Source organism: Berghia stephanieae, chromosome 1 (assembly GCF_034508935.2).
Source record: "Berghia stephanieae isolate SIO BIC M18660-M18661 chromosome 1, UCSD_Bste_1.3, whole genome shotgun sequence".
NCBI classification, from domain to species: Eukaryota; Metazoa; Mollusca; class Gastropoda; order Nudibranchia; family Aeolidiidae; genus Berghia; species Berghia stephanieae.
The window spans coordinates 42503707-42528706 of NC_088360.1; the positions used below are offsets into that span (position 1 = coordinate 42503707).

At 37.2% G+C, this 25000-nt stretch overlaps 2 protein-coding genes across 2 annotated transcripts in view; both read left to right on the forward strand.

Moving 5' to 3' along the window:
- LOC144975056 (uncharacterized) overlaps positions 1 to 7695 on the forward strand; it is a 15494-nt gene extending 7799 nt beyond the window's left edge. Inside the window, exon 2 of the mRNA XM_078918739.1 lies at positions 7396 to 7695. Within this exon, the coding sequence (XP_078774865.1) occupies positions 7396 to 7519 (124 nt within the window). The 3' untranslated portion in view covers positions 7520 to 7695. The remainder of the gene's footprint in view (positions 1 to 7395) is intronic.
- Positions 7696 to 20866: 13171 nt separating this feature from the next.
- The window catches only part of LOC144975063 (uncharacterized), an 8485-nt gene continuing 4351 nt past the window's right edge, over positions 20867 to 25000 (forward strand). Inside the window, exon 1 of the mRNA XM_078918752.1 lies at positions 20867 to 21553. The gene's annotated coding sequence lies outside the window, so the exon portion shown is untranslated. The remainder of the gene's footprint in view (positions 21554 to 25000) is intronic.

Below are 25000 nucleotides of genomic sequence, written 5' to 3' on the forward strand. Positions count from 1 at the left end.
TATGAGAATAAGGTGTTCCAATTAGATTTTTAACCTAAATCTGGAACCTAATTTACCCCCAGGAAGCACTGGTAAACTCGGTGTTTCACTCTCGGGTCAACGTAATATGTATATCCCGATACCAGTCAAAAGTCGTATATTATCGCGATCGGCAAAGAACTTTTATTTGGCTTTTTATTATTATTATTATTATTATTATTATTATTATTATTATTATTATTATTATTATTATTATTATTATTATTATTATTATTATCATCATTATTATTATTATTATTATTATTATTATTATTATTATTAATATTATTATTATTATTATTATTATTAGATGAGATAATTGCGCCGATCGTCATACTTTTTTTTTAAAACACTAATTTTGCGTAAATTCATTTATTAGTTGCCTCAGGTCCGTGCTTGGTCCTTGGTTAAACATGCTTAGCAGTATGTTTTATAGGCCTCTCACAATATACCATTGTATTTCACCAGAAGCCAAATTGTAAAATTCAACAATTTATGAGTTGAAAGCAACTTACTTGCTAATCTGATAACCGGACGCATTGGGACTCAAACAGAGCGGAGTCACTTTGCTGGCTTTTTACTCGCCTCTTTTTGCATGATTCGTTTACGCTCTGACTGACACAAACAGAGTGGAAGCGACTTTCAGTCGTCAAATCACCAAGTTGAACTTTAATCACTGATGGAAACGAAATTGACGTCACCCAGCTCTTTGTTATTGCTTGAAGAAGACTTTTCTATCAATAGTTCTCACTAAGTTCTATTAAACGCTCAAGTTTATAGATAGTATGCAGATGACGTCACTCAGGCCTTTGTTATTGTTTTTGCCATCCGCGTTTGTGAGTTGTTCTCGCTAAACTGTATTAACCTGACTATAAAAGTTCATGGTTACACAGAGTTTGTGTGTTGGTCCGTTATACTTCCGGATGGCAATGTTGTGAACACCTTGGCAAAGCGCATTCTATCTATACATAAATTAATGTGTTGGTACGTTATAGATAGAACGAAGTTGACGTCACTCAGGAATTTGTTATTGTTTTTAGCCAGCCATATTTACTAGTAGTTCTCACACAACTTTTTGATGCGTCGACAACGCTTGCGGGACGATTCCGCGACGACCCGTAGCCATCGTAAATTATGTCAACGATGGCAACCGACGACCCCACTCTGACCGTAGCCATGTAAAGTTATAGCCTGACACGCTGACACTGACCAAAAACTGACGTCAAAGTTCCAGTCTTTTGCCACAAAAGAAAACAAATCGTGAGTTGTATTCAATAATTCAACCAATGAAATAACTTGTTTCCATGAGCTCTACTAACAACTCATTAGACGCTACTCAAACCTAAAAAATGACGGTAATACTCTTCAACAGTCGTAACGTCACTTCCTTCCTAATGACGCATGGTAACATAATAACACTGGCTCTAAACTATCGAAACAATGGCGGGCGCCCGTATGAAATATTTCCCCGGCGAGCATAAAAGCGTATCCTGAGGGGGAAAAACACATCAATTTGATCATGATTTGACCTTTACACATTCTGATCACAAGGCATATGAAAAGTTCTAGCCAGCATGAAGAATAAAACGTAATGATTTTCTTTGTTTAGAACCAAGATGGCCGCTTGCCGGGCGGAGTGACATCAGACTACTGAATCCAATTATTATAATATTTTGTTTATTAAACGCCGCGGTTGGCCTTATACTACAGACTGCGACCATTATATTATTATATGACAATTTTATAATGAAGTGGGAGCAAGTAGCAAACGTTCACGTCGTGCTCCTGTAATCCTTCTCTGAAGGAGACTGATTGCTACACTACGCGACCAGAGAGAATAAATTGGGCGGTAAAAGGATAGCCCCTCGGCCCAGACAATGGAAAACTTCAATGTTGTAAGTTTCAACACAGAAGGAATCTCCCATACCAAATGCAAGATACTGACAGAGCTAAAAGCAGATATAATTTGCTTACAGGAAACCCACAAAGACTCAAAACCACCTTGCATACCTGGCATGCAACTAGTAATACACCACGAACACCCAAAATATGGAAGTGCCATGTACACTCGAGAAAAATCTACCATACTGAAAAGCGATGATCACTCAGAAAATGACATTGAGATTCTCAGAGTAGAAACAACACTGATTACCATCATATCTGTGTACAAACCTCCATTAACCCATTCAAGTGGCCCCAAATGAATCTATCCGATAGAAAACCAACTCTGATCATTGGAGATTTTAACAGCCATAACACTATATGGGGATATGAGCAAAATAACCTTGACGGAGATGCTGTTGAGGAATGGGCGGCCGGCAATGACCTCACAATCCTCCATAACCCCAAAGACAAGAAAACCTTTATGAGTGCCCGGTGGAAGAAAGGTTACAATCCGGACCTGGCATTCATATCCTCTCAACACTTCTCAAACTTTGAAAGGACTGTAGGTGAGCCTATACCGAAATCTCAACACAGGCCTATTACCATCAGCATCAAACCAGCTGTTAAAGCCCTCGAATCAAATGCGATACCACGATTCAATTTTAGAAAAGCAAATTGGGAAAACTTTACTAAAGATTTAGACAATAAGATCACCAATATAAAAAGTGACCCACAGAGATACGACGACTTTAGAACACTCATATGGAAAGTTGCAAAGAAAAACATCCCCCGAGGATGCCGAAAAAGTTATATTCCATGTCTCCAAGATGAAAGCAAGAAACTATATGAAAGATACATTGAATCATACAAGGTGGATCCTTTCAGTGAAGAAACCCTAGAACTGGGTGAAGAACTCACATCAATGATAGCCGATGAAAGATCGGAAAGATGGAAGGAATTAATAACCTCCACCAATATGACCCTAAACAGCAAAAAGGCCTGGACTACAATTTCAAAACTGAATAATGACAAAAATACCCAGACAAGAGTGGCTGCAGTAACACCTGACCAAGTAGCACATCAGCTTCTACTGAATGGGAAACCAGCCAAGAAAGCACGAGGCCAACTAAAAGCCCTGAAACGTGAAATGGACAAAGCCCTCAAGGATAGTGAAGATCATCTTGACTCTTTTACCCTGGAGGAGCTACTAGAGGCCTTGTCCCATCTGAAGGCAGGAAAAGCATCTGGACTGGATGGAATCACAACTGAGATGATTCAACACTTTGGCCCGAGAACCCTATCCTGGCTATTGGACCTCTTCAATGTATGCGCAAGGACAAACAGTCTGCCAAGTGCATGGAGGAAAGCAAGAGTAGTCGCCCTACTGAAACCGGGGAAAGATCCAAAATCCAAGAAAAGCTATCGCCCGATTTCCCTCCTGTGCATCGCATACAAGCTATTTGAGCGAATGGTTATGTCCCGCATGTCACCCAGTCTAGACGAACAACTGTCTCCAGACCAGGCTGGATTCCGACCAGGACGGTCAACATGTGGTCAACTTCTTAACCTTACACAATTCATAGAAGATGGGTTTGAGACAAAACGGGTCACTGGCACAGTCTTCGTCGACCTCACTGCAGCCTATGACACAGTGAATCACAAGATCCTACTCCTCAAAGTGGCTAAAATGATAAAGAATAAGAAAATTGTAAATATTATCCAGTCACTTCTCGAAAACAGGCGCTTCTTTGTTGAAATGGATGGCCGGAAGAGCAGGTGGCGCACCCAGAAGAATGGTCTTCCCCAAGGATCAGTGCTAGCTCCAACACTTTTCAACATATATACAAATGATCAGCCTGAGTTCCCAAATATCCGCCGATTCATATATGCTGATGACCTATGCCTCGCAACACAGGATGTGTCCTTCCAACCAATCGAGAGCAGACTGACAAATGCCCTAGACACCCTTACAAAGTACTACACTAAAAACTCGCTGAACGCCAACCCAGGGAAAACACAAGTGTGTGCATTTCACTCAACAACCACCAAGCCCACAAAAAACTTAACATCAAGTGGAATTGCCAGACATTAGAGTACAACTACCACCCAGTGTACCTCGGAGTGACGCTTGATCGGACTCTGTCCTTCAGAGAACATGTGAGGAAGACCAAGGCAAAAGTGTCCACGCGTAATGCCCTCCTTGGAAAGCTGGCAAACATGAACTGGGGAATTGACCCTAAAACTCTAAGGACCACAGCATTGGCCCTCAGCTACTCAACTGCGGAGTACTGCTCAGCTGTATGGGCCCGATCATGCCATGCCTCCAAGCTAGACCCCGAGCTCAACAACGCCTGCCGGATCATAACGGGCCAGCTGAGAGCAACACCATTACCACTGGTCTACCGTGCAGCAGGAATAGCCCCACCACACATCCGGAGGGAAGCTCATGCCCAAATACAAAAATACAAACAGGAAATGGACCAGAGACACCCCCTTCATGACCACAATTGCCCCAAAAGCAGGCTCAAATCAAGAAAAAGCTTCCTCACAGTAGAGAGCCTTCACCCAGACCACTCAGCATTCTTCCGCCTGGACAAATGGGTAGAATGGGACAAGACAGCAAACGATGCCCTCCAGCCCCCAACAGAAAAGCTCCCAGCAGGCACAGACCTCAAAAGAAAAGAATGGGTGGCGCTGAACAGAGCTAGAGTAAAGGTGGGAAACACCGCCACCAACCTCTTTAAATGGAAAATCTCACCGGGCACTGAATGCCCATGCGGTCACCCCAGACAGACCATGGACCACATCCTGTCCGAATGCTCGCTGGGACCTCACTGCACCAATGCTGACCTGAGGGAATGCAACCAGACTGCCCGGGACTGTCTGACTCACTGGCGCGACAAGATATGATGATGATAATGAAGTGATACACTGTAATGTTTCCTGCCACGTCTCCGCCATATTTTAGTGCTGCCATATTTTAGTGTCTTAGAGAGGGGTTCAAACTTTTCAACAAGGTCGTTAATTCACCTTCTCATCTTTTATAAATGTATGAGGTGTCTATATTTAACCAGTTAACTGCCGTACTCTGGAAAAACACGTATTTAAACACAAACAATATGTCTCAAACATGTGTCTATATATAACGAGTTAACTGTCGTACTCTGGAAAAAACACGTATTTAAACACAAACAATATGTCTCAAACATGTGTCTATATTTAACCAGTTAACTGCCGTACTCTGGAAAAAACATGTATTTAAACACAAACAATATGTCTCAAACATGTGTCTATATTTAACCAGTTAACTGCCGTACTCTGGACAAACACGTATTTAAACAGTTAGACAGAAAACTCTTCCTTCAATATCGACCGATTTAAATGACCCACATCTTGACAATAATTCTCAAATCGAGGACCCCAACGAGACCCTAACAATATGGGTCATTAGACCTGCAAATAAGTACGCGTCGATCCATAGTATTGTGATTGCTGCGACTGTTTTACTTTATATATATATATATATTGCCAAATTGTAAAATTCAACAATTTATGAGTTGAAAGCAACTTACTTGCTAATCTGATAACCGGACGCATTGGGACTCAAACAGAGCGGAGTCACTTTGCTGGCTTTTTACTCGCCTCTTTTTGCGATATATATAGTGCAAAGACGTTACCGATCAAATTATGATGCAAAGGCAAACTCCAAAATAATAATCATTCGTCTTGCCCTTGTTTGCTAATATGACCTTACTGTAACCGGTAATATGTATATATATATATTATTATATATATATATATATATAATATATATATATATATATATATATATATATATATATATATATATATATGAAGAACGAATTTAGGTTCATGGACTGAAAACATAATCAGACCACAGAATACCGGCTGCTGTCACAGCCTATCACGTCAAATCGATCAATGATCATGTGGGCTGCATAGTCAGTGTTAATCCTGCTCAAAATGTCATAATTTTTATATTTAGCAACTTGCTCGAGTATAACGCGGCGTTGTGGTCTAGTAGGATGACACTCGTCTTCGACCGAAGGTTCTGGGATCGAATCCAACTCTGAGTGGCGTGTAATTGAGTGCTAGGAAAAGGATCTTTACTTACATTCTCTCACCTGACCCATGTGTAAAATGAGTACCTGGCCGCTAACAGCGTTGTCCCTGTCGGGGGAAAAAAGTTATAGCGCCTAACTGGCGTCATGTCTCTTCCTACATGTTAAATATTGATGCAGTCCAGGGACCCCTTGTAAATCGCTTTGAGAACGTTTAGTGGATATAGCACTATATAAAAGCCCAAGTTAGCGAGATAACTGGTAACTATTTTTATTTTTGTCTCTAGCTTTATGTGTTTTGGTTTCAAATATCGCTTTCATTTAGGTAAATGTGTCAAATTGTCAAATATATATATATATATATATATATATGTGTGTGTGTGTGTGTGTGTGTGTGTAGTTATGGCTATGTGTGTATATGTGTGTGTACACGCAATAGCGCGATCACGTGTGTATGAGTGTGAGCTTCTGTTTCTGTTTGTGGGGAGGATGGTTGCAAGTTTTTTCTTGAGTGTGCGATTAATCACATTAGTTAATGAGAGAACCCATCCATCTTGTGGGATGTATACAATCAAACATTAATACCTGTAATTATCGTTGTTTTATATTAAAACTTATAAAGCTTTTAAATATTAATCATTTGAACCGACGTGCACTTATTTGCAGGTCTGATTACCCAATTCCTTATGGGCTCGTTGTTGTAACTGAAATCTAAAAAAAAAAGGATGGCGTATAATATTTCCCATTACGGTAATAATAATATGTAAATGTCCATTTGAACTCGGGTGTCACTCAGTTTTTCACAAACAGATTCGATCATACATTGAACATTTCTTTGTTTATTGACTATTGATAGACAACATTCATTCATACTTTCATCCACAAACACAAATGCATCTATGCATTCAAACACACATACACCCGCTCTCTCTCTCTCTCTCTCTCTCTCTCTCTCTCTCTCTCTCTCTCTCTCTCTCTTTTTTTTTCTCTCTCTCTCTCTCTATCTATCTCTATCTATCTATCTATCTATCTATCTCTAACAGAGGTAATGACACATACACACACACACACACACAAACACACACATAAATAGATATTAAGAGAGACATAGATATATAGTGAGAGGCCGAGTAAGAGACAGGATGAGAGAGAAAAAGAGAAAGAGAGAAAGTGAAAGAGAGAAATAGAGAGAGAAGGAGAGAGAGAGAAAGAGAAAGAGAAAAATAGAGAAATAGAGAGAGAAATAGAAAGAGAGAGAGAGAAATAGAGAGAGAGAGAGAGAGAGAGAGAGAGAGAGAGAGAGAGAGAGAGAGAAACTCGCGTAGGTGCATCAGTTCAGTTCTTTATTCATGATGGTGATACGTTGCTCTCTTTATTTCACTCACTTTCCATCCATCCATTCACCATCCAGATGGCAAGAGGATGACAAGTCTAGAGAGGAAAAGCTGAACCGATGGAGGATGAGGATGTCTTTCGCTGCTACACGGAGAGGCAATCTGGCAAAAGTTTTAACCCGAGCCAAGAGTTGTCGTTAACAAATAAATACAATGCCTATGTTGCCTGTTAACTCTCTCCTTACCAGCCATTTTGAGAATTTCCCCCGAAAATTCCCACCCACCCAAGAGAAAAATATTCTTTTCCTACTAAACAAAAAGTAACAAGTGCATTCTATGCAGAATGTTGTTTTAAGCAAAATAAGCGCTACAACACAGTATTTATCAAACCCCACCACCGCCGCGAAAAAATTTTTATTCTCTATTGTCTTCTGGCACTTTTCTATTCACTTCATATCTTGTTGTTACCAACATAAGTGCCTGCTCCACTCACTTTTCTGAATTAAAAATTCACCCCATACACGGAGCATACTCAATGTCTCAATCGTTTCTATGTTATATGTTTGTGTTGAGAATATTGGCTATTAAGCTTAACTGCTGGTCAAATTATTCGCGATGGTGGTGTACGAACGAATCGGCGGTCTCAAGAAGTGGGTGAGAGAGGGATCTAGTAATGACTTTGAGTTTGAAACGAATATTTTTGTGTTCGTTGATAGCTCACACGGTAGAACCACGCTCTCACCTGCCAGGCGGAGTTGTCGTACCAATAAGGTCGCAGGTTCAAACCCCACCACCGCCGCGAAAAAATTTTTATTCTCTATTGTCTTCTGGCACTTTTCTATTCACTTCATATCTTGTTGTTACCAACATAAGTGCCTGCTCCACTCACTTTTCTGAATTAAAAATTCACCCCATACACCGGAGCATACTCAATGTCTCAATCGTTTCTATGTTATATGTTTGTGTTGAGAATATTGGCTATTAAGCTTAACTGCTGGTCAAAATTATTCGCGATGGTGGTGTACGAACGAATCGGCGGTCTCAAGAAGTGGGTGAGAGAGGGATCTAGTAATGACTTTGAGTTTGAAACGAATATTTTTGTGTTCGTTGATAGCTCACACGGTAGAACCACGCTCTCACCTGCCAGGCGGAGTTGTCGTACCAATAAGGTCGCAGGTTCAAACCCCACCACCGCCGCGAAAAAATTTTTATTCTCTATTGTCTTCTGGCACTTTTCTATTCACTTCATATCTTGTTGTTAACACAGTATTTAGAATTTATAGATATAATCAAAGCATTTCTTTAAATTTTGTAATGTACAAGAGAAATCAGAAAGAAAATTGTCGGTTGCATCGCAACGAATGTGACGATCTTCCTGTGGTTGGTAAGGAGAGGGTTAAATCTATAAACATAGTAAACTAGAAAGAAAAAATCCCAACAACGATGGAGTTAACAACCATTTTTCCCCGACAGGAACAACGTTGTTAGCGTCCAAGTACTCATCATTAAATACTCATCATTAAATCTAATCAGTGTCAAATTCATCAATCGCCTTCATTATTGATTAAGGGAGATCACGAAACGTCCATTTAATGTGTCTTTGCTAATTAAACCGGAACTTGCATTCCATTCCATTTCGTCATTGTTATTTCCTGGTTTAGGTGACTCAATGGAAGTACAATGGGCTGTTGACGACATACAACTACAAGGTCTGATAAACCTAACGCAATTATTACATAATAAATAAATAAATAAATAAATAAATAAATAAATCCCTTTATTCATCCCAAAGGGGAAATTTTCTTTAGGATCTACTCCAAGGGAAGACTGGAATAACCCAGGCGTCAGCCGCAGTGCAGCGCCGCAAAGTGAGCTAAGGCTAGGTGACATGCTCAAGGCCATACAGCGCGACGGGTAGTCGAATTTGGCACCTTTCGGGTACGAAGTAAAGACCACATCGCTGAGCCACGCTGTCCCATAGTTGTAATGGACTATATTTTGCACATGTTTAAGAGTATTTTCATAACAAAAATGAGCCAATAACAATTCGGGTTACCAGACTTGTAAATGCAGATAATTCAGTGTTGGATAATGGACTGTCACTAGAATTATTGAGGCCTCCGTTACCTCCCTTGTCAAATTTTATACTAAAAAACAAACAAACAAAAACAAAACAAAAATTAAGCTTTTATATAGCGCAATATCCATTTAACGTGCTCAAAGGATTTTACAAAAGGTCTCTAGCCAACGGCAACACGTAACGTGTAGAACGGGACATGACGCCTATTAGGCGATATTACAACTTTTTCCGATCGAGACAACGCAGTCAACGGCCAGGTACTCATTTAACACTTGAGTACGATGAGAGAATGTGAGTTAAGAGCCTTTTCCAAGGACTCAACTATGTGTCGAGCGAAGCTAGAACCCAAGACCCTCCGATCCGAAAGCGAGTATCATACCACAAGAGCACATAGTCTTATTAATTTTAATTTGATCCAATGAGTCAATCTTTTAAGGGTTTTCTTTATTTTATTTTTTTTTAATTTTTTATTTATTTATTTTAATTTATTAGTTCACATTTTCCCTGCATTTTTTTTTCGTTCGTCGGGTTGTCTGTGCTGTCCCATAAATCTAAAATATCATACGACGAATCCCTTTGTTAAAAGACTCAGCTGTGAATGAATACCAAGCATTATGATACTGCAATTTCAAACTAATTTAGTGGAAAAGCGTTTACATCTAATGTCGATGATTATTTTTTAGCCCAAGTCACATTTAATAGATTACTTTGGATTCCATTTCGGACATTTTCTATCATTATAAGATTATTATAACCAGCAGGTTTCTTTCGTCATCATCATGACGGTTGAGACAAAGTTGATTACCCAATTCTATTCTATGTAGATACATTATATTTGTAAATTTTGATCTAAATACGTATGGTTTAAATAAATTCAATGAAATGACACATTCGATGATTGGTGTGCGTTTTATCTGACTTAAGATAAGAAGCTGCTTAAAGCAATAAATGTAGTAAAAGCAACAAAGTTGTCATTCAGCGCCATGAGGCCCTTACGGTTGGAATGTGTGTATCCCTCTTTATTTAGAGATACCAGCACAGCAGCAACTGCTTGCTACCCTTCACTCATCTTTCACAAAGTACCTTCCGCCAGGTTTAACAAATCCAGCTACCCAATCAGTGGTGCGTTTGCTGATTAGGGGGGGGGGGGCTCAGAAATAATTTTGACTTTTAGGGTATCGATATCTCGAAGAGAGAGAGAGAGAGAGAGAGAGAGAGAGAGAGAGAGAGAGAGAGAGAGAGAGAGAGAGAGAGACTCGGAAAAAGCAAGAAAAATATTTAACCGCAAAGAAAAACCCAGCCTCCATCCCATTTTATATTCTTCAACAGATCTGATCGGTAACGGCACTGCACTATAATTTCGATCCCCACTTGAGGATGTTTCGAGGAGGAGAAGGATTCTGAACAAGACTGCCATTCACCAGTATTATATTATTGTGTATTGTTAAATCAAGGGAAATAATGCCTTTTATTATGCTATTGTATCAAATTTGATTGAATAGCTTCCCTTAAATACTTCAAACGTCCAGTCATTGTCCCTTGTAAAAAAAAAAAAAAGGGGGGGGGGGGGGGGGGGACAATTCATTTCACTTAAAATATTTAATAGACCGGTGCCCTTAGCCAAATAGTGAGCATCTTTTTTAGGCTGAATATAATAAAACACACCCACACACACGCAAACAAAAAAATAAAAAATCGTCGGGTTATGCAATGCGCGATATTCACTAAGTCGCTCATCAAAGTACATTACAAAGGGTCCAAAGCCGACAAACAACATACCACAAAGGACTTGTAGAGTTCGGATAGCGTTATTACATTTTTGTTGTTATTAATAGAGAAAATGTTGTAACCTGCCATGTCCGCATTCAATGAGAGAGAAAATGAGAGGCAGACATAATAAGATATTTATTAGGATCTGCCTTTAGGCAATGTGTAAGAAGCAGTCACTCTTCATAATTGATAATGCACGCGAAGGGATACTTATAGATAGTTCGAAGATGACGTCACTCTGGTCTTTGTTATTAGTTTTTTTCATCCGCGTTTATGAGTACGACTCACTAAACTGTATTAACCAGACTATAAAAGGTTACACATGGTTTTGTGTGTTGGTCAGTTATACTTCCGGATGGCAATATTGTGAACTTCTTAGCCAAGCGCATACTATCGATACCTCGTATGTGGCAGCTTGGCTCAAAGGTATAGGTCTTTGCTTCGTACACGGAAGGTACTAGTTCGGCAACCTGTCGCGCTATGTGGCCTTGAGAAAGTCACCTTGCTCTAGGTCACTTTGCGGCGCTGCACTGTGGCCAACGTCTTAGTTATTCCAGTCTTTCCTTGGAATATATCCTTAAGATTAATTGTGGATATATAAAGCAAATATTTTAATTTATTTATTAATTTCATTATCAGTTTATTGTTCTTTCAGACAAAAATAATGTGTGAAAGGGAGGGGGGGGGGGCAATGCTTCTTCAATAACGGGTAAGATCAGTATCCGATGCCTCTTGTAGCACAAGATAAGATCTTAATTGTTGATTTATGAGTAGCGATTATTCATTTTTCCATTGTTAAGTCCCACCATTTTTCAGCTAGATAAATATTCTGTCCAAGCCCTTTATTTCATTTTTAAAAACCTTGTCGCTAAACATGTACAATCAAGACACAAATAAATATTACTGTTATTAAAAAAACGAATAGAAATAATCATGCCATTATTAATAATCCAGTTTTATTAACAAAACCAGAGAATAAGGATGTCTTAAAGAGTTGGGGGTTTTTCTATGCTACAACTTCAACTGGTTTGTCAACTTGTTTTTAGACTACCTCCCATCGATAATTCACCCAGGATTACATGGGTGGCTGTGTCTAATTTAGATCTAGAATGAAGCAATTTACGATAGAGACACTAACATTATTTCTAAAGATGCTAAACAAATTGGGGAAAACTAAATCTCCATTCCACTGGGTCGTAAAGCTTTTAATGAATATTCATAAAAAAATGTCCATTTTTGACAATGCCAAATTTTTAATATTTTTAATATATTATAGATACGTGCATATAAGAATAGGTGCATATTATATTTTATTGACCTATAAAATCACATAATGAAAAAAAGTTCAATGTCACCTACCAGGCCACAGTTACACATTTAGTTACAAAACAAGCACGTTGTAGTTTGACATATTTTTTTTTTTATAATTCAAGGCGCATCAAACACTCGAAGTCAATGCCACATTTCTCACTAAATTCTGAAAATCTACTCATGTGAAAATGCAATGACTTCAGACAATAGGGAATGAGATTAGAGGAAGAGTAGCGTCCCTTTATTGGACGTCGCCCATAGTCTGTGACGTCACCGGCGGAAAAGTTATTAGAGAGAGAACGTCATGTTGGTTGTGCGCATGCGTCTCTCGTCCTCATGTCAACCCCTTAGGGCGGATACCTCAACACCATAACGTGAAGTTAGTACATGTGAAAACTTAAGCTTAAGACCACAAGTCAACATTGTGCATTCCTTCAATCGTATGTAGACCTGGCCAAGTATTTATGGTTAACGCAACAGACAGAATATTATTCCGTTGAGCTACTAGAAATATCGGAGAGCGTTGGACTGGCATATTACCGATCCTGGTTCTAGCGGTTGAAATGGTATGAATGATACTGTAATAGAAAAGCAGAAAGAAAATATATTTCCGAATAAAGGTTTTATACTTCTCCTCACGGTCAGTGTGTCATTCCATGCAACCAAATTTTCATTTCATTAAGTGTAAGTGATCCGTCAGGCATCCTTTGGGTCTAGTACTTATAATATCCATCTCTAACCTTAGCCCGGTACTTCTCCACACCTGAATGACGTGAGGAAATGTGCGTAAAGTGTCTTAATAAAAGTCATAACGCAGGTTCAAAGCACTAGTCTGCCCACTGTTCTCGCTCAAAATCTATTTTTACAAGATGGGGCATTGTATGGCTAGATCTTGGTTACATAAGCAGTGTTGACACGTATCCAAACCTAAGTTGAATGAGATCCTTCCTTCAGAGTCATTAAGCCTATGGAGCCGGAGTTTATCCCGGTTTCTATACCTTGAAACAGACCATGGCATTTTCTTGCTACCGTTTGGATACGACGATAGTCTATTGCAAAGTACTATCCGACAGATCTATCGGATCCAGCTACCTAATCACTGCTGGGTGAACAAGGGGTCGGAAAAAAAAAATCTCAATTTCAGCCGAGATCGATCTTGGTCCCTTTGCGTGTGAAGTGACTGCTCTGCCAACTAAACTATCGGGACCCTTGTTGAATGAGATAAGAGTATTTATTCTTGATATAGCTCAATTTATGGAGAACTCACCTTCACAACCAAAAGGATGCGCTCCGATCAAAGTGTAGTCGATGGTTTTTTTTTCTGCTGACTCCTTATACACCCACACTTGATTAAGCACCCGGATCTGTTAGATCTGGCAAAAAGTACTTTGCTATATACTAGGGTCCTATTAAAAGGATAACAGGAATTGCCAGTGTGTGTCTAACACTACACAAATCTGATAGATTTAAGTCTCCATGAGACTGAAGATATTCTTGATTATAATCTTTAATGGACAGAAAAAATCTCGCAATGAAGGGAGCCCAGTCTTGTAAAAATAGATTTTGAGTGTGTACAGTTGGCAGACTGGTGCATTGTTCCTGCCGTAATGACTTTTATTAAGACACTTTACACACATTTCCCCTTATCAAATTAACAATGAATGTTGTTTATAAAACTTTGATTAATTGCATCTATGCATGAAAGCTACACAGTGCATTTAAAGGTTTTAGACCATATTGGCTCTCAAACGATACGATATAGAGTCGACGTTTAAAGCAACAACTAAACAAAATGCAGAATGATTTTCCTGCGTAAAATATCCGGCAAAAGTGTTCCTTTTTAATATCAATAGGATTCAACAGTCGTGACGTCACTTCCCTCGTAATGACGCGTTGTAACTTAGTAACTGGTTCTAAACTATCGGAACAATGGCGGACGCCCTTATGAAATATTTCTCCGACGAGCATAAAAGTGTATCAAGAGGAGAAAAACATTATAATTCTGATCATGTTTTGACTTTTATATATTATGATCTCATGACATGTGAAAAAGTTATAGCAAGAATGAAGAATGAAAAGTACCGATTTTCTTTATTTTGAACCAAGCTGCTCGTTGCTGGGCGGACGTGACATCAGGCTATTGAATCCTATTATTAACACTTCAACATACAATGAATAAAAGACAATGGTATTTACCTCATGGCAAATAATATAAACAATATTCTTACCTCTGCAGGAAGGGTTTTACTTGTATAGAACACAACACACTGAATTAATACGGCACGCTTTTTATTTTTTAAAGAGAAAATTGACTAAACACGTGTAGATTAGGCTGTGGAATGCCATGTGGATTTTGTTGATCCACAGTTATACATAACAGTATTCAATCCTAGTAGAGATTCAAAAATATAAGACAATGATAATATCTGCCCCTCCCCAAATGACCCTTCAACTCTCGTTAATCCGATCCCCGTTTGGACAATAGACAAGAATTTCAGTGAATAACCGAAACCAAGATTAACAAAGTGAAACGATTTTCCGAGAGTTGGTTTCTGAATCTCTCTATATACTAGAGAAGTCTTCCTATTCTAGACGCAATGGTATTAAGTTCCGGTCAATTGAATTTCTCAGTTAACCTCGGAAAATCCATAAGTTGCATGACAAACCTTGCAAGATCGTTTGTTGATAATATTTGTTCGAATTTCATTTAGTTTCAGCAATTTTTATTCCAAATAATGCGACCAAATAATATTGTTTACAATAAAACTGGTAGTTCCCTGGAGCTATAAGGCTCATTGAGCCGGAATTCATCTCAGTTTATGCAGCGTGAAACGGACCGTAACAATTGATTTCTATCACTTAGATAGGACGCTAGTCTGTCGCAAAGTACAAAACTATGTAACCCATTATAATTGTGAACAGGGATATTTGTTTAATCGAATTGAATACCCAGTGCTTTACAATACAGTTCGATATCTGATCAGTCATTTGGGAAAGACTGGTTGACATTCTTGTACTGTTCTGAAATCACTTTGGAGACAAATCACTCTGATGTGTTCCACGAGATGCTCTGCATCATAAGGGCTAGGATGCAAACAAATTTCATTCTCCTTATTATACCGAGGGAGATTGTCCTCAGCGTGTTTAAGATAATTCTCTCCCTCTCTCTCTCTCTCTCTCTCTCTCTCTCTCTCTCTCTCTCTCTCTCTCTCTCTCTCTCTCTCTCTCTCTCTCTCAAGCCAATTTTGGGTCGCTATATATTCAGTAAAGGCTAGTAAGCGACATATTTGAAAACAAGAAATAATTTATTTATTTTTTTAATCAAGTAAGGCAGATCGCTTAGGAGAAGAGAGGGGTGGGAGGGGCGGGGTGGGGTGGCGAACTAATTGAGTGAAATACTATCAAATCGTCAGTTCAATTTTATCAGATATATATTTTTTTCGTGGAAATTAATTAATTATTAATTAGATTAAAGAAAGGAGGGGGGGGGGGCGGCTTTTGGATACATCGTAAAATGATTATTCAGTCGCTAAATAATTGAAATATAATGACTGCAATCAAATGTTCATTGTGTTGATTGATTTTCTTTTTTTCTCGGCTCGTTATAAAATCATTAGATCGACTTTCGATTTTGAAATGAGCATTCCAACGCAGTGCGTAACAAGACAGATTGACAGGATTAGATGTCAGTAGAGTTACCCCCAATTTTATCATTTTCGTTATCAATGCTCGAATGAATAATATTTTCATAAAGCGCAATGATTTTGAATAAATCCCACATAGGCCCCTATAATATTATCTGGGAAAATCGATGAATAGATAGCTAGGCTCTGCACATCAACTCAAATTCTTAATCAATCACACCACTGAACCTCACCCCCCCCCCCCTTTTTTTTTCACTCCATCCTTACATTCTAACTCTTTCACACATTATTATAAACTGTTAAAATATTTTGAGGTTTCCTTGATGAACGATTGACATTCAACTTACTTTACCGATACGATTGTACGCATTTTTTTTTCTCGATAATCCGCCCCGTCCCTTTTACTGCTTATAAATAATAACTCCTACACAATATCACATCTACTTTCTTTTACTTTATGACAAATGATAAATATTTCTATGAACAAGGTGATAACCAAAATACTGTGATCGCGCAAAATGATTTATTTCTCCCGTATATGAAATATTTACACAATTGCCACAACACGATTTTGAAATGTAATTACCTTTCCGTACTTTTATCATGAAATCATTTAACCCTTTACCAGCTTATAAATAATTTTCATTTGATTATTTATTTATATTGAAAACATCCTTATGCAAGAATTCTAACACAAGTATTATCGACACAAAGTCACCTTATATCCACTAGTTGTTCCACTGTACTTTTTAAGACTTTTAATATTATTTGCCAATTTTTATTTAATTTCTTTACGTTGAACTTTCTTTTATACTATATTACCGAATTGTGTTGTGATACAGAAGAATACTTTCCACACAAGGATGAATAAAGTATAGCTTGTCTAATCTTCTCTTATCTTTGTCAATGTCAGTCCACCCAGCAAAGCTAGATGAACATTGGTAGCGGACTCTGTTGGCTATGTGCGTCTGATCTCTAAACAGGAATCTGCGGTATATACTTTTGGAAAGTAGCATTTCGACTTCTTTAGATCTATCAATACATACAAATGCCTTGGATAGCAAAGACAATGGACTGTGGAGGAGGATTGTGAGTGGCTTTATCGAGTTCGGTGACCAATATTGATGCCAGTGAAGCCAAAAACAAGTGAGCAGATGAGGCTTTTAAGTAGACTTGTCCATCTATCCAAAGGTAATCATTATTGTTAATTCGGCGTTGATTTCACTCACGGCATTTAGTGATTTTAAATACATATAAAATGTATGATATGGTATTTATTTTGTATGTACGATGAAAAAATGTGAGCAAAGAGCATTTATTTTCAAGGACTCAGTAAGCGGGGCTCAGGACAGGATTCAAACCCTTGCCTTCAGGTCCGAAGGCGAGTGTCATATAGACCACATAGCCGCACATGCGTTCATTGTGAATACAGTGACAAAGAAAATGTGTATACTACATTCCTATGAATCACCATGCTCGATGCGCTTAATGATGCCTCATTTATTTTCCCACCAGGCCACATAGATCAAAATGTCCATTAGCAAGTCAACTTTTAGGCATCCTTTTTGTTTTCATTCTCTTACAACATCAGTCACTGTCTATAGCAACTGGGTACCCATTAACACCTGAATCAAAAGATAAATTGTATGCAAAGTGCCTTAGTTAAGGATCAACGTGGGGGCTAGAGTTTTACTACCGTAGTAATCATCCATCCAGTCACTAACCACGCACAACATTGCTTGACGTTGTTAGAAGACGCGACACCCCACTGTTTAGCCACCGACGCAATGAATACCATCATGAAAACTTCAAGAGAAAGAACTTAATATCAATCACACCCCTGTGGAAAGACAGATTAATTGAAAGATACGATACTGTGCGACAGTTCCGATTACAAATGACACCCGACTGTAACAAGAAATTGTCACTTTCCCCTTAGCTTTCGATACACATCACAGCTCCCAATGGCCACTCTGCTTATTTACTCGAGAAATATATGAAGAGGGGGATCGTCGAAGCGAGAGGTTCCCTAATTAGACAACTACTGACTGGCCCAAGTATCGACCACTCTACCCTACACTAACAAAATACTTTTTAAAATTTTTTTGGCCAAACAACGTTTTACTTAATATATCAACAGGTTACGATATCCTCGACTTGTAAAAAAAAAAGGTCTGAAACGAGAGACTTCTTTGCTAAGGTCTTTTAACAAATTGGAGAAATCGTATTCAAGGAGATGAGAGGCATACGTTTTCTGGCTAAATTTTTTAATGTATTTATCCAGGGTAGAACAGCACTGACCAACCACCGACACTCTAACAGTCCAATGACTCTGTCTGTAAGAGACAATACATCGGGTTGTTATAAACACAACTAGACAATAAAACCAAGTGTAACCCAGTCTATGTTCATTCCAAAAGAATTTACTCTTCCGGAAATATGGGAATGCAGGAATCAGGCCCTGTATCTGATTCAGTCCTGCAATTTCACAAACCAGCCTCTGAAGAAGAAAAAACACGTATTAAATTTTTTTTTTGCCAAAAAAAAACCTCGCCCTTCAAATATCGGTTGATTAAGACGACTTGCGAAAATAACTCTTAACATTCAAAACAAATCTTCTGACATTTTGGCAAGCTGATCGTCATTTATCGATATTAAATCAAATTTAAGACTTCTTCTTCTTCTTCTTCTTCTTCTTCTTCTTCTTCTTCTTCTTCTTCTTCTTCTTCTTCTTCTTCTTCTTCCATGTCTGTCTCTGGCTTCATGAGTTATAATATCTCTTTATAGACCCCTGTCTCTCGTTGCTTCTGTCAGTTCTGTAAGTGACTTTCCAGTGTTTACGGTCACCTTGGATTTGGCCGCTCACCGCCGCAAACTCGTACTTTCCCTCTCGCACGACATGTCCGAAGAAACTATTATGATCCTGGGTAACATCCTTTTTACTGGGCAACATTAAAGGCGTTTAACCAGAGTTTTTGGCAGATTTTTCCCCCTCAGTTTTTGAGAATTTATCCCAACGTTTTGACAAAATTGTGGGTAGAATTAGTACACAATAGATAGCATTGTACAGTTCATGAGCGTAAGCATAATCTAAATTGTTTCAAGATGCTGTAAAAGTTTTTTGAGGATCTGAATGGCAAAATATTTCAGCTGGTTAGCAAAAACTGACAATAGTTGGGATAAATTTTAATCTGTGACTGAATTGTAGTTACATAAAAAGAAGACTCATTAGAAAGGCACTTACATGGTTGGCAACTCTGCATTGTGACGTTTTTTAGAAGAATAAAATTGCATAGATCGTGAGCCCTCATAAATGTTGTCACTAAAGGAGGAATGCATTGTGGTGAACACAACTAAGTTCAAGACAGAGTCATACCTCACACACATTTCAGACTGCTTACCACTTTTATGAACGATGGAATGTGAAATGAAAGACACTGATTTTACAATCTTTCATGATTACATCCACCAAAACAAATGGCAAGTGGATAGCTTGCTCACCACTTCTATTCGTGAAAACAATCGTAAACACAATACACAACTAGGTTAAAACTTTAAAGTTTTCTAGTTTATTTGAGAGAGTGGGAACTAATTATCTCTCTCGGGAGAAGGGTCTAAAGATAAACATCAAACAATCCAATGACGTTAACTTAATTCAAAATATTGAATGACGTAAAGCATAGCTTTCTGGACTGATCACATGCTGTCAATGCGCACAGCGATTATTTGGGTTTTCGCACCATGTGTGGAGATGACAAGAACATGAATTGATCAAAAGATCTAGAAAGAAAAAAAGTGTTTTCTTCGAATAAAGAACACATGTATAAGTGTTCCATTCTGTTATAGATTGATATTTCATGACATGAACAAAAACGATTTCGAAATTAACAACATTTGAAAACTAAAAGAATACACCTAGGAATAAAAATCACCTGTTAAACACTTTTACAACAGGATGGGATTATTTAGGGGATTTAATTTTTTGGTAACATCAGGGAAGTGCCAGTGTGAAGTTGTATGCATATTTATTTTGGTACCACTGTTAAAATGCCACGACAGATTTTACATATAAAAAGCAATTTTCTATTACGTTGAAAGAAGTTTAATGTCTACTATCTGTAATGTGATATTCAGAATATTCTTAGTCAGAATGGATCAATACCGTCGTGATGTAGGTCCTATCATATGTGAACACGGCGTAACCCGTGTCACGTAAATATCACATGATTCTCTAATTATGGCATAAGTAATGTGAACATAACATGTTTTAAATTTCACCCCCCCCCCCCCAAACACACACACACAAACAAGAGCAAAATTCAACAAACAGATAAAACCCCCCAAAAAAAACCAAAAAAAAAACCCTTTGCTGATGTTATACTGTTTTTCAAATGTTTTGTAGGTACAAGTCACAAGAAATACGCCTATAATATTAATAATGATTGGATAATATTAATAATGATCAGTTGGTCAAATATCATGTTTATCAACTTGATACGCACTACAACGTGTGGTGCGAATTTCAATACTCTCTTTTCTTTTCTTTCGTTCTTTGTTTTCTTTTTCTTTTCATTCTTTCTTCTTTTTCTTTTTGGGTTGTACTTCATGTTGAGCACACTTACCGGAATTCATTTGGAAATACTAGGTGCACGGACAGCAATTAAAAGGAAGGGTCAATTCCACAGCTACTTAGCACCTGTACAACGACGGAATGAAAGGAGAAAAGAGTAAACAGATACCGCTAGTTCGGGAATTAGTGGAGTGCGCCTGTGGAACTGTTTGTAGAGAGTTGGGGGCGGTTCCAGTGGTATATTTGGTACTAGCACCATATTGACGACTTCATGAATTGAACATCTGAATAAAGAAAGATAATGACCAAATAAGGTTACCAGTCAGTAATTGTCTAATTCAAACCAACAAGGAGTAAGAGTTCAATTGATGAAAATTGTGCTTGACTAAAATGGTTGTTTAATGGATCCCGGTGTCAATTTTGTTCTTAAGTACGTTCTTGTGATATTTCGAGGCTTATCAATTAGACGAATAACAATGATGTTATTATTTGATGTATCAATATGGAGCAAGCGCTCAGTAATGTAAATTGTTATTGGCTGGATGGTTGTTTACCTATATTTCGATGCTAAAAATGATAAAAAGAGTGTGTATGTTTTATTAATCAATATGAATTCTTTAATTGTTAACAACAGATATATTTCAATAACTGATCTTTGGGAACAATAGTAGGAGTTTAAAATGATATTCATTGTCTGTTTAATTACTACTATCAGAGTATTGCCGGCGTTAATTTGTTATTATCATAGAAAAACTGTGAAAGGAAACAGCGTTTTTAAGAATCAAAAATAATTTTGTTGTTTCGAATGATTAACAAACGTTTCATTTGAAGGATAATTTTAGTTAGAATTAATTGTGAAGGTAAGTTCATTCAATTGTAAACTAAATGTTTTGATCGATAGGTTTTTCATTTATATAGAGCAAATACAGAATACGTATCTAATTATACTTTAGATATGCGAATATGATTTCTCAATTTAGCTTCTATTCTTTTCCCCCTGTCTTTATTGATTTCAGTTACAGTTATTTTATTCATCTTAACAACGCCACTACCACATTATCTCATTCATTTGTAGTACTAATTAGTGCTAATTATTATTATTATTATTAATTATTATTATTATTATTATTATTATTATTATTATTATTATTATTATTATTATTATTATCATTATGTTATTGCCATTAATAGTATGATTATTATTTTCATACTCAGAAAATAAATATTTTGTAGCTTAATCATTAAATCATTCAAACCACATTCACACACAAACGGACTTTAGTTGAATAAAGTATTCTGACTCTGTCAACTGCCCCTGATTAAGTTTCTGGAGGATCTGACGGAAGGTTCTTTGTAAGAGATCATCGGTCCATAAAAAGATGATAAGTGTTTTCATTGTCCGTTTTATGAAACAGAAATTGAGATAATCCCAACCTCATAGCTCTTAAAGGGCACTGATACCATTTGTCTGTCAATCAGTAAGATCGTGGCCAACGTATAACCACTCTCGTTTATTCTCTAAATTACCTTTCGTCAAAAATTCCCCGTAGTTCAAAGACTGTATTCTCTTCACAAATTGCAAAGTTTACGGGGATACGATAGTCAAACAAAATTAATTTAAACCCCCGTTATGACATTGTTAAGTCGGGCTTTTATCCACACTATTATTCGACCTACTTCACTTGACATTCACAAATGAAAGCCTTGCTTGTCTACGATTTGTCAAACGGTCACAGTGGGGTTAATGACAAAATCGTGTTAAATCTATAATTTGCTGCTGAGCTCTTATGCGCGTCTAATATGATTCATGATCGATTTACAGGGAAAAAACATGGTAAATCTTTTATCTCACGTGTTTCAACACTAATATTTTGTGTATAAAAATGAGCGATGATAATTCATATACCCCAGTCCTAACTTGCTGGGATGTAATCAATTTCAATTAATGTTTTATAAAACATAACCAATGTTTAAGAGTTTCAATGCATTCCTTTTTCTTTTCTTTTGGTAATTATGAATCATGTGTATCTAAATCATATATTTACGTTTTAGATTATGAGGAAATAGTTTCGTGAGAAAAAAAGATTCGGAAAATAAGATTGAGTAAAAGTTGAATTGGTCTTTTAAATGCACACTAAGATTAATACTCAGAATCAGCCAGTTTAGACGGTAGAAAGAGAAAACGAAGAAGAAGAAGAAGAAGAAGAAGAAGAAGAAGAAGAAGAAGAAGAAGAAGAAGAAGAAGAAGAAGAAGAAGAAGAAGAAGAAGAAGAAGAAGAAAAGAACAACAACAACAAGAAGAAGAACAAGAAGAAGAAGAAGAAGAGAGGAGGAGGAGGAGGAGGAGGAAGAGGAGGAGGATGAGTTGGTGGACGATGACGACGAGGAGAAGGAGGACTTGGAAGAGGATGATGAAAATTCTTGAGTGTTTCGTCTTGTAATAAAGTCAAGCAATCTTGAGAGTAATATCGTTAACCTAATAGGTAATGGTAATTACAAAACGCCTACCCACGTTTGTGTTCTTGGGTAAGCCACTTCACTATATATTTCAATCAAGTATAAATTAATTGGCTTTCAGTATTAAAATGTATTGAAATAGTGTGAGTACAAAAGACACATAAAAGACGCTTTAAATACTGCATGAAATAATATAGGAGCACTTGGAAAATGAATGAAGCAATGTAAAGCTCATAAGTATGGTGAATCCGTGAATAATACATACCTGTATATATATATACATATATATATATATATATATATGTGTGTGTGTGTGTGTGTGTGTGTGTGTTTGTGTTCATATTATACTTCATATATATTATTTAATTGGTTCGTTTTATTTGAAGCTAATTTATCTCAAACGTTCAAACGTTTTTTTTTTTGTTTTTTTTTTTGCTCTTATCCAAATATTGCCATACAAGTTCACAACTGTATAATGTAATTCTAAATCAAACCTTTCCATGGGGCAAATGGAATAGTTTATCATACTGTATGCTAGATTCGATAAGCCTCATATTATAGTTACTGATAAGTTAGTGACAGCTCTTTTCTGTTCTGTAAATTCTGGTTATGCTAATGTGACTCCAGAGCATTTCATCAAAGACACGATTGATAGAGCACAGTCCATAATTATTTCAATACCCGATACCTTTTCAGGATACCGGATCGTTATAGTAATCGGTGTTGGATTTTTTTTCTCAACTAAAAATCTACCATCATCGCCTAATTCTGTTTACTTGATTCAAAATTGTGGTGTTGGATTTTTTGTTAAAAGGGTAAAATGGCTTTTGTTTTCTTCCTGGTAATTTATTTTAAGCATCAAATGTGTTGTATCATAAAGGGTGTTTTCTTTTTCACTTGTGACGTTTAAACAGTAAAATGTTCACCTATTTTTTTTTTTCATTATTCCTCTTACATCTTTTCCCTTCCATTCAGTGAGAGCTGACCTTCCTCAGTGACTGTAAGGGGAATTAGAAGGGAGGGTGTGTGTGTGGGGGGGGGGGGGGGGGGTAGCAGCAAGCATTAATAATATAATTAAATCTTGATAATTTATTTCTTGAGCAATGCCGACTCCTATCGAAATTTTGAAGTGATACTAAATTGCTGAAAGCTGTGGACTGTAAAAAAGTAACAAACAAAAATGGATATGGATAACAGCTTCCAAAAAAAAAAAAAAAGAACAAAAAGTAGTTTGTTCTTTTTTCGAAGCTGTTATAATCATTTTTGTTTATTACTTTTTACCAAAATTGGGATGTATGTGTAATCATATATTCTTAACAATTCACAAGATGGCTTAATATATCATATTTTTTTTAAATTATAAAACCCACAAATATATTAAGTAATAAAATTAGAACAATTGTCCTGTTAATGATTACATACAACACACACACACACACACACACACACACACGCATACACACACAGACACATATAATAAGTTTAGTTTTTTAAAGATGTATTAAATAGTCAAATACCATTGATCTATTTATGATTATCTGTTATTGACCAATTATACAAAAACAATTGGTAACTGTTATTCTTGTGTCATATGGATATAAGCAAAAGGTCATGGTCAGTGGTTTTAAGTATTGCAATCGTTGGCTGATTTCGTGTAGATCAGTATCCCAGAGTTACGGTGTGTCGTCTTGTCATAAAAGTCAAGCAATGTTTAGCGGAATCAGTGGCCTGATGGGTGACAGCGATCATAGAAAATTCTGGTCTTGGCGATGAGCGGAAAGCACTTTATAAACATTACCTCACTCGACTCTGGTGTGGATGAGTACAGAGCTATAGGCAGTGGTGGATAT